Genomic DNA, 13,205 nt, shown 5'->3' on the forward strand with positions numbered 1-13,205 from the left:
GAAGGACATGTTGGCTTACACGCTGTGCGGATAAAGTGCGAGTTTATCCTGGGGAACATCGAGAATCAGTGTTGTTCACCAAGCGGTTAGAAGGTATTACCATGAACAGGGGGATGTTTAGCAAGGAAATATTTAACTTGCTATCATTCATTGTGAATGGGGATTCCTAACATTGAATGCTTTTTTAATGCTTTTATTGTCATTATAAAATTATGAGATTTAACATCTTAACAAAAAAATCATCTGCAAATATGCATTCGTTTTCATACATCCAAAAAACATTTTAATAGGCCCTCAGTCACAACAGCATCATCAGCACTTAATCCAATAGCTGATGATACATGCGGGAAAAAATAGCATCTGGCTGCCCTCCCTGCCTACATTTCTCTCAGCATGTAACCCCATGCAGGCAACCCAGGCTGATCATCAGTGCACTTCTCTGATGTCAAAGGCAAAAGAAGTGGAAACACCACAAGAATACCCCCGAGTATTTACAGTTAGAAGTGTAAAAATAAATTCATTTGATTCGGTAATTGTCCTGAAACGTGTGAGATCTGAACATCAGTCTGTGAAGTTCTTCATTGGGGGCAAAAAACAACAACAATGAATGGCCCAAATCTACAGCTATAAATTTACTAAACTAGCCGCTTTACCTGTAAGCGTGGTAAAATCAGCTCTGTAAACAAAAAAAGCCACCAGCAGTGGCAGTGTGGATCAATATGCACTTACATTTTATAAGCAGTGGAAAAGTCTAACAGCTTAATCAAAGCAGTCACCTACGTCAAATGATAGAATGACAATAAGTAAAAAGTCAGTACAGCTGCAGTGTTATCTCAAAACTAAAATGATCATAAAACAACAAACTAAATAGCATATCTAGCAAATAATGAATCAAGTAAAATAGTAACTGAAGAAACAATGACCATAGAACATAAACTTTGAACGTAATTTTACATCTGCAGCGCTGCAATGCATGTTGTGAGGCACGAGTTTCTACCGCACTTGCATAATGTTACAGTATGTTGGAGGACAACAAGGATGAAATCTACAGTGACCACCTCACCTAAAATTGAAGGTTTAGAACAGGGGTAGGCAAACCGGTCCTCGGGGCCGTTGTGGGTGGAGATTTTTGTTCCAACCGATCCAGCACAGACAATCTCAAACAATGAGATTTCTGCAGAAAACAAGAACCACCTGATCCACTGATTGCACTTGTAGGACACCAGATTGGTGAAAAGGTGTCCTCTTTATAGGTTGGAATGAAAACCCGCACCCACTGCGCGGCCCTTTATGGAATAGTTTGGCCACCCGTGGTTTAAAAATCCTTTTGATTTTTTTTAAGAAATTGAAATCTAGACAAAAGTGTTGATGAAGAAAGGACGCTTCTTGAAGCAATTGAGCTTTGCAAACAATTGTTCGACACATAGTGCAATGCTTCATGGTGAATTATATGTTCTATGGTGCCATCAAGTGGTCTTGAAGCCCCAGTGATATGTTAATATAATATGATATCAGAGCTGCCAACCTCCGTCGACCCCATTTCAGGAGTACCCTTTTCCCATTTCCGGAGTATGAATGGGATTCTCGCAAAATCGATATAACGTAATAATAATAATGATAATAATAATAATAATAATAATAATAATAATAATAATAATAAGCGTAGGACAATTTAAATCAAACTGTTATTATCATGTTTTTACATTAATTGAAATATTGTGTTTTTGTAAACTATTGAAAAAGTACAGCATAATGAAAATTAGTTTATCAGTCAGTAATTCCACCATGTGTCACACTGCAGTCGCACATGCATGTTCTACAACGTGCAAATGTCCGCCCTTTTGGAGACGGTGTCAACATGGGATATTTCGTCAAATAAGAAGCAATGTTCTGCAAGTGTCTGGAATTCTTCAAAGTTTTCTCCAAATTGCGATCCATTTTGCACTTATTCTGAGGAGGCATATTGATAAGACTTACCAGTGCTGTGTACGTACGCCTACTTCCTTTAGAACAATCCCGGAAATGATAGGATTTGTTTCAAAACAAAAAACTGATGGTTTAGTCAGCCTTAATAATACTTACTTCCCTTATGAAGAAAACAAAAATGTTAAAGCAATAGAGCAGGGATGGCCAACTGCGGTCCTCGAGATCCGCAATCCGGGCTGTTTTCCAGATCTCCCTCCACCAACACAACTGAATCAAATAATCGGGGGCAGTAACAAGCTTCTGGAGAGCTTGCTGATAAGTTGATCATTTGATTCAGGTCGGGTAGAGGAGGGAGATACAGAAAACAGACCGGATAGCGGCTCTCGAGGACTGGAGTTGGCCACCCCTGCGATAGAGGCTACCTATGCAATCGATTCTGAATCGATTACCATGCTGGAGTCGCTCAAGACAAATACTAAGTCAGAACTTGTAACTCGGATGATTCACAATGCACTCATGTTACCAAATTTTTCCGGTTTACAGTGCAGTTGAATCAAGATGGCCAAAGCCGTAGCGCTGGGATTTAAATTGGAAATTTGGTACTTTTTCGAAATGGTTGCTTAAAAAAAATAGTGAAATTTTTGGGGATTTAGAGAGTTTAGGGAGGTTGTCCGGAGTCCCGGAGTTTGCGTTGCATTTCCGGAGAAACTACTGAAATTCCGGAGTAGTTGGCAGCCCTGTGATATGCACTTGTTGTCCCCGTGAACCTCGTACGACTAAGTGTCACGGAAATTGAATGAACGAATGTATTTGTGTGACTATTCATTCCTTCATTCTTTCCGTTTCCATTCTGCTTATCCTCATAAGGGCTGCTTGGGTGCTGGAACCTATCCCAACCAACCATGGCAATAGGCAGGGGACACCCTGAATTGGTTGCCAGCCAATTACGGGGCACAATGACACAATCATTCACAGTCATACCTAAGGTACAATTTAGAGTGTTCAACCAGCCTACCATGCATGATTTTGGGATGAGGGAGGCAACTGGAGTACCCAGAGAAAACCAACGCATGCATAGAAAAACACACAAACTCCAGACAGGAAGGTTGGAACTCACCACGGATTGAAACCTATACTATACCTCTACTATACCGTCCTATAGGCCTCTGAACGAAGTGTGATGGCCGTCACGGCATCAAACTGTGAATGCTGTTCTGAGCAACTACACTGTGCTTGAAGAATACTGCAAGAGAAAATCCGCAGACAACAGAGATCCAGGGGCAAAATACTGCTACAAAAAGTTTACTGATTCAAGGTTTAAGGTTACACTCACTGCTCTGGGAAATGTTTTGGAGGAGCTGGCACAACTCTGCCTTTCTTTTCAAAGACACAACCTGACTGTGATGACCCTGTTAAAGAGGTGATGAGGACCTCATCAACTGATGGTAGAAATACTGATGAGATTGCTCTCTTTATTCGGAGTTCAGACATCAGTTTTGAGCATGGATCAGCAGACATTTCTACACTGGCAAACAAGTATGAAGCCATTCTTCAACACCCATATTCTGTAGATGCCATTAAGAGGGAGTATGCCGACTTCAAGTACATAATGAACCAAAAACTTAAACAACGGTCAATCAGCACATTCTCAGACATGGTGGCTGCAGCACTCAGACGTGAGGGGTTAAAGGAGATTTCATAGCTTGTGGATATTTGTGCTACATTTCAAGCATCAACTGCAGATTGTGAAAGAGGCTTCAGCTTGTTGAATCGTATAAAATTAGAATCAAGAAATCGTCTTGGAGTGGCACATTTGGACCGGCTATTGCGGATAAAGTCAAAGCTAGAAGCAGATGGGGCCCTTAACCTGGATGAAGTCAACAACCACTGGAGAAGTGAGAAGGACAGACAGAAAAATGAAGTGAAATTTATGTCCCTGATCAGATTTGTGTTTATTCTAGAGTCATTGATTAAGTATTTTCATTCTTGGATATTAATCATTAAAAGCTTTTACTAGATTTTGATGAGTAGTAAAAATTCAAATAAAAAACTAATAAGATATTTTACAGACAGAGTTACTGAGTGGTTGTCACGTTTTTAGGGTTGGTGGATGGGTGTGATTTCCCTGTGTTTCCTGTCTGCGTGATTTGTATACATTTCGCCTGTTGTGTCCCTTATGGCTTCCCTTCCCTTGTGTGACTAAGTGTTTGTAGTTTGTCATCAACCCCGGTATGTGTATTCAAACCCGTGTTCTGTCACGTCTTTGGTGGGAGTATTGTTTCGTGCTTTGTGTTTCCTGTTGCATTGAGTGAGTAATGTTTTGCCTCTTCGTTTGGTGTGCGTCTCCACTGTCTAGTTTGATTAAGTTAACTTTGTCCCAGGTTGTATCATTTTTGCATGATTATTTTGGCATTAAAAGACTAAGTAGTGCACCAGCACTTTCCTCTCGTTTTTTTGCTTCCCACATCCTGGGCTCGACTTCGCTGCGCAGCCAAGGCAAATCATGACAGTGGCCATAGCGAGCACTTCTGATGTTGTTCATTGTGGTCCTTAGTGTGCTCAGGGAGCTTGTCTGTATGCCCAGACGTGAAAAATTAGAGGGAATGTTGCCACCAGGTGGTGATTGGTTGACAGCTCCGCCCTTCACGTCAAAAACATGCGGCCGCAAGTCCGATGACACAACCACAAAGTCGATCATCGAACTGCGGCCTAGGGTGTCTTGTTGCCAAGTGTACATATGGACACCCTTATGCTTTAACATGGTGTTCATTTTTGTCAATTCATGGCAAGCGCAAAAATCCAACAATAGAACACCACTCGGGTTCCGATCAGGGCGGTCATTCTTCCCAATCACCCCCTCCAAGTCTCACTGTCATTGCCCACGTGACCATTGAAGTTCCCCTGCAGAACGAGGGAGTCCCCTGAAGGAGCATTCTCCAGCACCCCTTCCAAGTACTCCAGAAAGGGTAGGTACTCTAAACTGCTGTTTGGTCCACACGCACAAACAACCGTCTGGTCCCATCCCCCCAACCCGAAGATGGAGGATGCTACCCTGTCGTCTACCGGGGTCAACCCCAACATACAGGCACCGAGTCCGGAATAAGTATCCCTACACCTCCTCAGCGCCTCTCACCGTGAGCGACTCCAGAGTGGAAGTGTCCAACCCCCCTAGAGAGGAGTGGTACCAGAACCCAAGCTGTGCATAGAGGTGAGCCCGACTACATCGAGCCAGAATTTCTCAACCGAACGCACTAGCTCAGACTCATTCCCAACCAAAGAGGTGACATTCCATGTCCCAAGAGCCAGTTTCTGCAGCCAGGGATCGGACTACCAAGGATGCCTCCTTTGGCAGCCGCCCAGCTGTCGTCGCACCCCTTCTCACAGGTGGTGAGCCCATGTGAAGGGGGACCCACGTAGTCTCTTTGGGCTGTGCCCGGCCGGGCTCCATGGGTGTAGGCCCGGCCATCAGGTGCACGCCATTGTGCCCCTCCTCCACAGTGGGGCCCCGGTGACCCGTAGCTGGGCGAGGGAATACGGCGTTCAACAATGTTCTTCTGGGCCACTTCGAACCAGTTTGCCATGGGTGACCCTACTAGGGGCTCAAGGCCCCGGACAACATAGCTTCAAGGATCAAAGGGACACACAAACCCCAGCACCACGATAAGTTGATGACTTATCGGGGGGCCCTCGACCCTTGTGAGGATAAGCAATATGGAAGATAATTGAATATATATTCATTAATTCCTTTTCATTCATTCATCACATAAAACACACTAACAAATTGATCTGACAGCAGTGAAAACATTTGCAAACCAAAAGAACTATGGAGCACATCTTGAAAGGTTTTTTCACTTTTTATCAAGCTCTTCACTGAACCAAAACGCAAGAGCTTGTACAGTAATCCCTCGAATATTGCGGATAATGTAGACCAGACATGGCCGATAATCAGAAGTAGGATCACCCCTATTATTCGTGACCGGACATTTCGTCGACGGACACTTCGTCGCCGGACACTTCGTCGCCGGACACTTCGCTGCCGGACACTTCGTCCCCGGACACTTCGTCGAACGGACGCTTCGTCGCCGGACAGTTCGTTGAACAGACATTTCGTCCCGGACATTTTGTCAGCGGACAATTCGTCGCCGGACAATTTGTTGCCGGATTCGCTCGCTCTCAAAATTATAATCATGAGAGAGAGAGAGAGTTTTTACTGTTGAAAGCAATCAACCAGGTAATCTCTCGCTCTCAAAATTATAATCATGAGAGAGAGAGAGTTTTTACTGTTGAAAGCAATCAACCAGGTAATCTCTCGCTCTCAAAATTATAATCATGAGAGAGAGAGAGAGTTTTTACTTCAGATTGTTTAAAGGAACTTTGACATTAAAATAAAAGGCAATAAATAAAATGATTTTATTAAAAATTATGTGCAATGGCTTGTAGGTACTGTTTGCATAGTCATACGTGACTATCCTAACCTTAACCACTAACCTTAACCACTATCCCCTAGCCCGCGATGATTTAAAGAAAAAAAAGCCTTACTATCTATCGTCATTTATTTTGAGGAATTCTAACTGATAGACAGGTGTGCAAATACTGATTTGCAGCGGTATCATGCAAATAAATCGCTAAAAAGTCATACATTTTTCCAAACTAATCTAATCCAAACTGTTGGCATGGGCACCAAGGCATTAATAATTGAATATCGATATACATCCAGTTCAAACATCCCCAACATGCGCAACAATACTGATTTGCAGCGGTATCACGCAAATAAATTGCTAAAAAGTCATATTTTTTTTCCTTTTTGGATTATCTCTCTCCAGTGGCCATGCACCTACGATGTACATTTCTAAGTGAGAGAACTTGCAATACAGCAAGGTGTTGAAATACTTTATATGGTCATTTTTATCAAAAAATAAAAGTCTTAGTATACTTTTAGCCCGCGACGACGCCAGACAGCTCGCCGAACAGACACATTGAGACTATTAGTATATTAATTGTAATTTGTTGTAAACCAGACAGCTCGCCGAACAGACACATTGAGACTATTAGTATATTAATTGTAATTTCTTCTAAACGGTGTGTATATGTGACATGCTAAAGTGTTTAATTTATTAACGATCACATGTTGGTGATGTTTGGATTGGATGTATATCGATATTCGATTATTGATGCCTTGGTGCCCATGCCAACAGTTGGGATTAGATTAGTTTGGAAAAATTTATGACTTTTTTAGCGATTTATTTGCATGATACCGCTGCAAATCAGTATTTGCACACCTATCTATCAGTTAGAATTCCTCAAAATAAATGACCATAGATAGTAAGGCTTTTTTTTCTTTAAATCATCGCGGGCTAGGGGATAGTGGTTAATGTTAGTGGTTAAGGTTAGGATAGTTACGGATGACTATGCAAACAGTACCAACACGCCATTGCACATAATTTTTAATAAAATCATTTTATTTATTGCCTTTTATTTCAATGTCAAAGTTCCTTTAAACAATCTGAAGTAAAAACTCTCTCTCTCATGATTATAATTTTGAGAGCAAGCGATTACCTGGTTGATCGCGTTCAACAGTAAAAACTCTCTCTCTCATGATTATAATTTTGAGAGCGAGCGAATCCGGCGACGAATTGTTCGTCAACGAATCCATTTAGAGTGACTGGCCGAAATGTCCGGCGACGAAATGTTCGGGTACCCTTTTATTTCTACCATACTACATGTTTTCGTGCCTATACAAAAATACAAGTACACAAGTACAATTAACAAGAAGTGTATTTATTAAATAATACCGTTATTATCAGATGAAAAGACTAATGTATTATTATCTAAATATAATGCAGATATAAAAAATTGTAAATAAGTACTTTAAATACTATAGTCACATTGAAAATGGTTCCTCTCCGCTGATATAAATAAATAAATGTAGGTCAAGTCCTTCAAGGGGAGCCGTCTTTCAGCGAGGACAAGCTTCGCGTTTGGGATGAAACAGTTTGTGAAGACTTTTGTAGTCCAGTCTTTCAGTTTACTCATCCAGTAGACAAGCAGCAAGGCTTTGTTCTTGTTTTTGAAAGCACGAGGACGGTCAAATTGGTAGAGTAAGGCTGGCTTTACCATGACGCCAGCCAGCAGCATCCCCCCACATGATGGATGAGCGTCGGGCGATTAGTGTGAGCCGTGACACTTTCAGTTCATCTTTGAATAGGAATGTAGGGGATTGCATCCTCTTCCCAAAAACTTGCTCCGGAAGACAACCATTCTCTTCAGTTGCGTGATGGAACTCTTGCTCCTCGACGTACCGTGTCGCTGCCTGTTCTGGCTAGGGCCGGGTCGTGGGGCAGACCTCGCTCGCTGCCGGCACCCACCGCGGGAACACCGGCTGACTGGCCCCTCGAGGCGGCACCCTCGCGCTCGGCTCGCCTTGGCTTCGCTTTTTAGCCCCTGCTCTGCATCAGGGAGGTGGCGTTGGCTCCGGTAATGATTCTTCCACAGGACTAGGATTAGGAGGCATTTTAAACGATAATTCAAAATCCAAACAAAGATGGAAAAGGCTCACCGTCCAAGTGGTAATGTGTAAAATGGGAAATTCATTCGCAACAAAACAGAAGGCAAGATCTTGTACTCCTCGCCCTTTTATTTTGTGTCTCGCGTCATTCTTCTTCTGCTATGAAATTCTTCTTCTTTGGTGCTGAGTGCCAACGAAGAAAAAGCGGGGCCCTGACGTCTGCCATTTTTCATCTCCCGTTTTTTGGTTGCGATTTCAGTGTGAATTTTGACATTTCTATGAACTTTTTTATACTTAATAGAAAATCCACGATGTACTGAAAGCCGCGAAAGTTGAAGCTGCGAAGTGGTGAAGGATCACAATATTCTTTATTGTGCTTGCTCTTTCCTGGCGATTGCAGACTAAATCAATATAGGTGTCAATAGAATTGACATCAGTAACAAAATGTATCCAAACTACTATAGTATATGAAAAGATGGAACTTTCGAAGAATAAAAAATAAATGTAATTTAACAAGATGGAGCCTGTGTAGGGGCTTACCTGGAGGCGTCAAAACTGTCATAGGAGCCCACAGTGTAGTGTCTAAACAGTTTCCGTCTGTCAGCACGGTCCGCTCTGGAATCTGGCACATCATAACAATGAAAGCACCGTTAAGGTTGCAATTAGATTAAGATTAGGAAAATCAGTCAGCTTCTCAGGTAATTTAATGCAAGCCTACTAAAAAGACACACACTTATTTTTATTTACACAAGCACATCGTATCTTGATTCATTATCAATTGTTGCTCCTCAATTTTGTTTTTTCATCTGAACATTCAGAGCTGATTTTGCTAACTGTGAGGAACCTTGGTTAAAAATCTGTCTGTCTCTGTCTGTCTCTGTCTGTCTCTGTCTGTCTCTGTCTGTCTCTGTCTGTCTCTGTCTGTCTCTGTCTGTCTCTGTCTGTCTCTGTCTGTCTCTGTCTGTCTCTGTCTGTCTCTGTCTGTCTCTGTCTGTCTCTGTCTGTCTCTGTCTGTCTCTGTCTGTCTCTGTCTGTCTCTGTCTGTCTCTGTCTGTCTCTGTCTGTCTCTGTCTGTCTCTGTCTGTCTCTGTCTGTCTCTGTCTGTCTCTGTCTGTCTCTGTCTGTCTCTGTCTGTCTCTGTCTGTCTCTGTCTGTCTCTGTCTGTCTCTGTCTGTCTCTGTCTGTCTCTGTCTGTCTCTGTCTGTCTCTGTCTGTCTCTGTCTGTCTCTGTCTGTCTCTGTCTGTCTCTGTCTGTCTCTGTCTGTCTCTGTCTGTCTCTGTCTGTCTCTGTCTGTCTCTGTCTGTCTCTGTCTGTCTCTGTCTGTCTCTGTCTGTCTCTGTCTGTCTCTGTCTGTCTCTGTCTGTCTCTGTCTGTCTCTGTCTGTCTCTGTCTGTCTCTGTCTGTCTCTGTCTGTCTCTGTCTGTCTCTGTCTGTCTCTGTCTGTCTCTGTCTGTCTCTGTCTGTCTCTGTCTGTCTCTGTCTGTCTCTGTCTGTCTCTGTCTGTCTCTGTCTGTCTCTGTCTGTCTCTGTCTGTCTCTGTCTGTCTCTGTCTGTCTCTGTCTGTCTCTGTCTGTCTCTGTCTGTCTCTGTCTGTCTCTGTCTGTCTCTGTCTGTCTCTGTCTGTCTCTGTCTGTCTCTGTCTGTCTCTGTCTGTCTCTGTCTGTCTCTGTCTGTCTCTGTCTGTCTCTGTCTGTCTCTGTCTGTCTCTGTCTGTCTCTGTCTGTCTCTGTCTGTCTCTGTCTGTCTCTGTCTGTCTCTGTCTGTCTCTGTCTGTCTCTGTCTGTCTCTGTCTGTCTCTGTCTGTCTCTGTCTGTCTCTGTCTGTCTGTCTCTGTCTGTCTCTGTCTGTCTGTCTCTGTCTGTCTCTGTCTGTCTGTCTCTGTCTGTCTCTGTCTGTCTGTCTCTGTCTGTCTCTGTCTGTCTGTCTCTGTCTGTCTGTCTCTGTCTGTCTGTCTCTGTCTGTCTCTGTCTGTCTGTCTCTGTCTGTCTCTGTCTGTCTGTCTCTGTCTGTCTGTCTCTGTCTGTCTCTGTCTGTCTGTCTCTGTCTGTCTGTCTCTGTCTGTCTCTGTCTGTCTGTCTCTGTCTGTCTCTGTCTGTCTCTGTCTGTCTGTCTCTGTCTGTCTCTGTCTGTCTGTCTCTGTCTGTCTGTCTCTGTCTGTCTCTGTCTGTCTCTGTCTGTCTGTCTCTGTCTGTCTGTCTCTGTCTGTCTCTGTCTGTCTCTGTCTGTCTCTGTCTGTCTCTGTCTGTCTGTCTCTGTCTGTCTCTGTCTGTCTGTCTCTGTCTGTCTCTGTCTGTCTGTCTCTGTCTGTCTCTGTCTGTCTGTCTCTGTCTGTCTCTGTCTGTCTGTCTCTGTCTGTCTCTGTCTGTCTGTCTCTGTCTGTCTCTGTCTGTCTCTGTCTGTCTCTGTCTGTCTCTGTCTGTCTCTGTCTGTCTCTGTCTGTCTGTCTCTGTCTGTCTCTGTCTGTCTGTCTCTGTCTGTCTCTGTCTGTCTGTCTCTGTCTGTCTCTGTCTGTCTGTCTCTGTCTGTCTCTGTCTGTCTGTCTCTGTCTGTCTCTGTCTGTCTGTCTCTGTCTGTCTCTGTCTGTCTGTCTCTGTCTGTCTCTGTCTGTCTGTCTCTGTCTGTCTCTGTCTGTCTGTCTCTGTCTGTCTCTGTCTGTCTGTCTCTGTCTGTCTCTGTCTGTCTGTCTCTGTCTGTCTCTGTCTGTCTGTCTCTGTCTGTCTCTGTCTGTCTGTCTCTGTCTGTCTCTGTCTGTCTGTCTCTGTCTGTCTCTGTCTGTCTGTCTCTGTCTGTCTCTGTCTGTCTGTCTCTGTCTGTCTCTGTCTGTCTGTCTCTGTCTGTCTCTGTCTGTCTGTCTCTGTCTGTCTCTGTCTGTCTGTCTCTGTCTGTCTCTGTCTGTCTGTCTCTGTCTGTCTCTGTCTGTCTGTCTCTGTCTGTCTCTGTCTGTCTGTCTCTGTCTGTCTCTGTCTGTCTGTCTCTGTCTGTCTCTGTCTGTCTGTCTCTGTCTGTCTCTGTCTGTCTGTCTCTGTCTGTCTCTGTCTGTCTCTGTCTGTCTCTGTCTGTCTCTGTCTGTCTCTGTCTGTCTCTGTCTGTCTCTGTCTGTCTCTGTCTGTCTCTGTCTGTCTCTGTCTGTCTCTGTCTGTCTCTGTCTGTCTCTGTCTGTCTCTGTCTGTCTCTGTCTGTCTCTGTCTGTCTCTGTCTGTCTCTGTCTGTCTCTGTCTGTCTCTGTCTGTCTCTGTCTGTCTCTGTCTGTCTCTGTCTGTCTCTGTCTGTCTCTGTCTGTCTCTGTCTGTCTCTGTCTGTCTCTGTCTGTCTCTGTCTGTCTCTGTCTGTCTCTGTCTGTCTCTGTCTGTCTCTGTCTGTCTCTGTCTGTCTCTGTCTGTCTCTGTCTGTCTCTGTCTGTCTCTGTCTGTCTCTGTCTGTCTCTGTCTGTCTCTGTCTGTCTCTGTCTGTCTCTGTCTGTCTCTGTCTGTCTCTGTCTGTCTCTGTCTGTCTCTGTCTGTCTCTGTCTGTCTCTGTCTGTCTCTGTCTGTCTCTGTCTGTCTCTGTCTGTCTCTGTCTGTCTCTGTCTGTCTCTGTCTGTCTCTGTCTGTCTCTGTCTGTCTCTGTCTGTCTCTGTCTGTCTCTGTCTGTCTCTGTCTGTCTCTGTCTGTCTCTGTCTGTCTCTGTCTGTCTCTGTCTGTCTCTGTCTGTCTCTGTCTGTCTCTGTCTGTCTCTGTCTGTCTCTGTCTGTCTCTGTCTGTCTCTGTCTGTCTCTGTCTGTCTCTGTCTGTCTCTGTCTGTCTCTGTCTGTCTCTGTCTGTCTCTGTCTGTCTCTGTCTGTCTCTGTCTGTCTCTGTCTGTCTCTGTCTGTCTCTGTCTGTCTCTGTCTGTCTCTGTCTGTCTCTGTCTGTCTCTGTCTGTCTCTGTCTGTCTCTGTCTGTCTCTGTCTGTCTCTGTCTGTCTCTGTCTGTCTCTGTCTGTCTCTGTCTGTCTCTGTCTGTCTCTGTCTGTCTCTGTCTGTCTCTGTCTGTCTCTGTCTGTCTCTGTCTGTCTCTGTCTGTCTCTGTCTGTCTCTGTCTGTCTCTGTCTGTCTCTGTCTGTCTCTGTCTGTCTCTGTCTGTCTCTGTCTGTCTCTGTCTGTCTCTGTCTGTCTCTGTCTGTCTCTGTCTGTCTCTGTCTGTCTCTGTCTGTCTCTGTCTGTCTCTGTCTGTCTCTGTCTGTCTCTGTCTGTCTCTGTCTGTCTCTGTCTGTCTCTGTCTGTCTCTGTCTGTCTCTGTCTGTCTCTGTCTGTCTCTGTCTGTCTCTGTCTGTCTCTGTCTGTCTCTGTCTGTCTCTGTCTGTCTCTGTCTGTCTCTGTCTGTCTCTGTCTGTCTCTGTCTGTCTCTGTCTGTCTCTGTCTGTCTCTGTCTGTCTCTGTCTGTCTCTGTCTGTCTCTGTCTGTCTCTGTCTGTCTCTGTCTGTCTCTGTCTGTCTCTGTCTGTCTCTGTCTGTCTCTGTCTGTCTCTGTCTGTCTCTGTCTGTCTCTGTCTGTCTCTGTCTGTCTCTGTCTGTCTCTGTCTGTCTCTGTCTGTCTCTGTCTGTCTCTGTCTGTCTCTGTCTGTCTCTGTCTGTCTCTGTCTGTCTCTGTCTGTCTCTGTCTGTCTCTGTCTGTCTCTGTCTGTCTCTGTCTGTCTCTGTCTGTCTCTGTCTGTCTCTGTCTGTCTCTGTCTGTCTCTGTCTGTCTCTGTCTGTCTCTGTCTGTCTCTGTCTGTCTCTGTCTGTCTCTGTCTGTCTCTGTCTGTCTCTGTCTGTCTC

The 13,205-nt window shown here is 44.5% G+C and overlaps 1 protein-coding gene across 4 annotated transcripts in view; it reads right to left on the bottom strand.

The window, feature by feature from the left end:
• The window catches only part of LOC144066958 (SH3 and multiple ankyrin repeat domains protein 2-like), a 228,529-nt gene that overhangs the window by 95,030 nt on the left and 120,294 nt on the right, over nt 1-13,205 (bottom strand). For all 4 annotated transcript variants that reach the window (XM_077590411.1, XM_077590404.1, XM_077590397.1 and 1 more), the window contains one exon: nt 8,972-9,053. In XM_077590411.1, coding sequence (XP_077446537.1) covers nt 8,972-9,053 — 82 coding nt within the window. The remainder of the gene's footprint in view (nt 1-8,971; nt 9,054-13,205) is intronic.

The sequence above is a fragment of the Stigmatopora argus genome, chromosome 2 (assembly GCF_051989625.1).
Source record: "Stigmatopora argus isolate UIUO_Sarg chromosome 2, RoL_Sarg_1.0, whole genome shotgun sequence".
Taxonomy (NCBI): domain Eukaryota; kingdom Metazoa; phylum Chordata; class Actinopteri; order Syngnathiformes; family Syngnathidae; genus Stigmatopora; species Stigmatopora argus.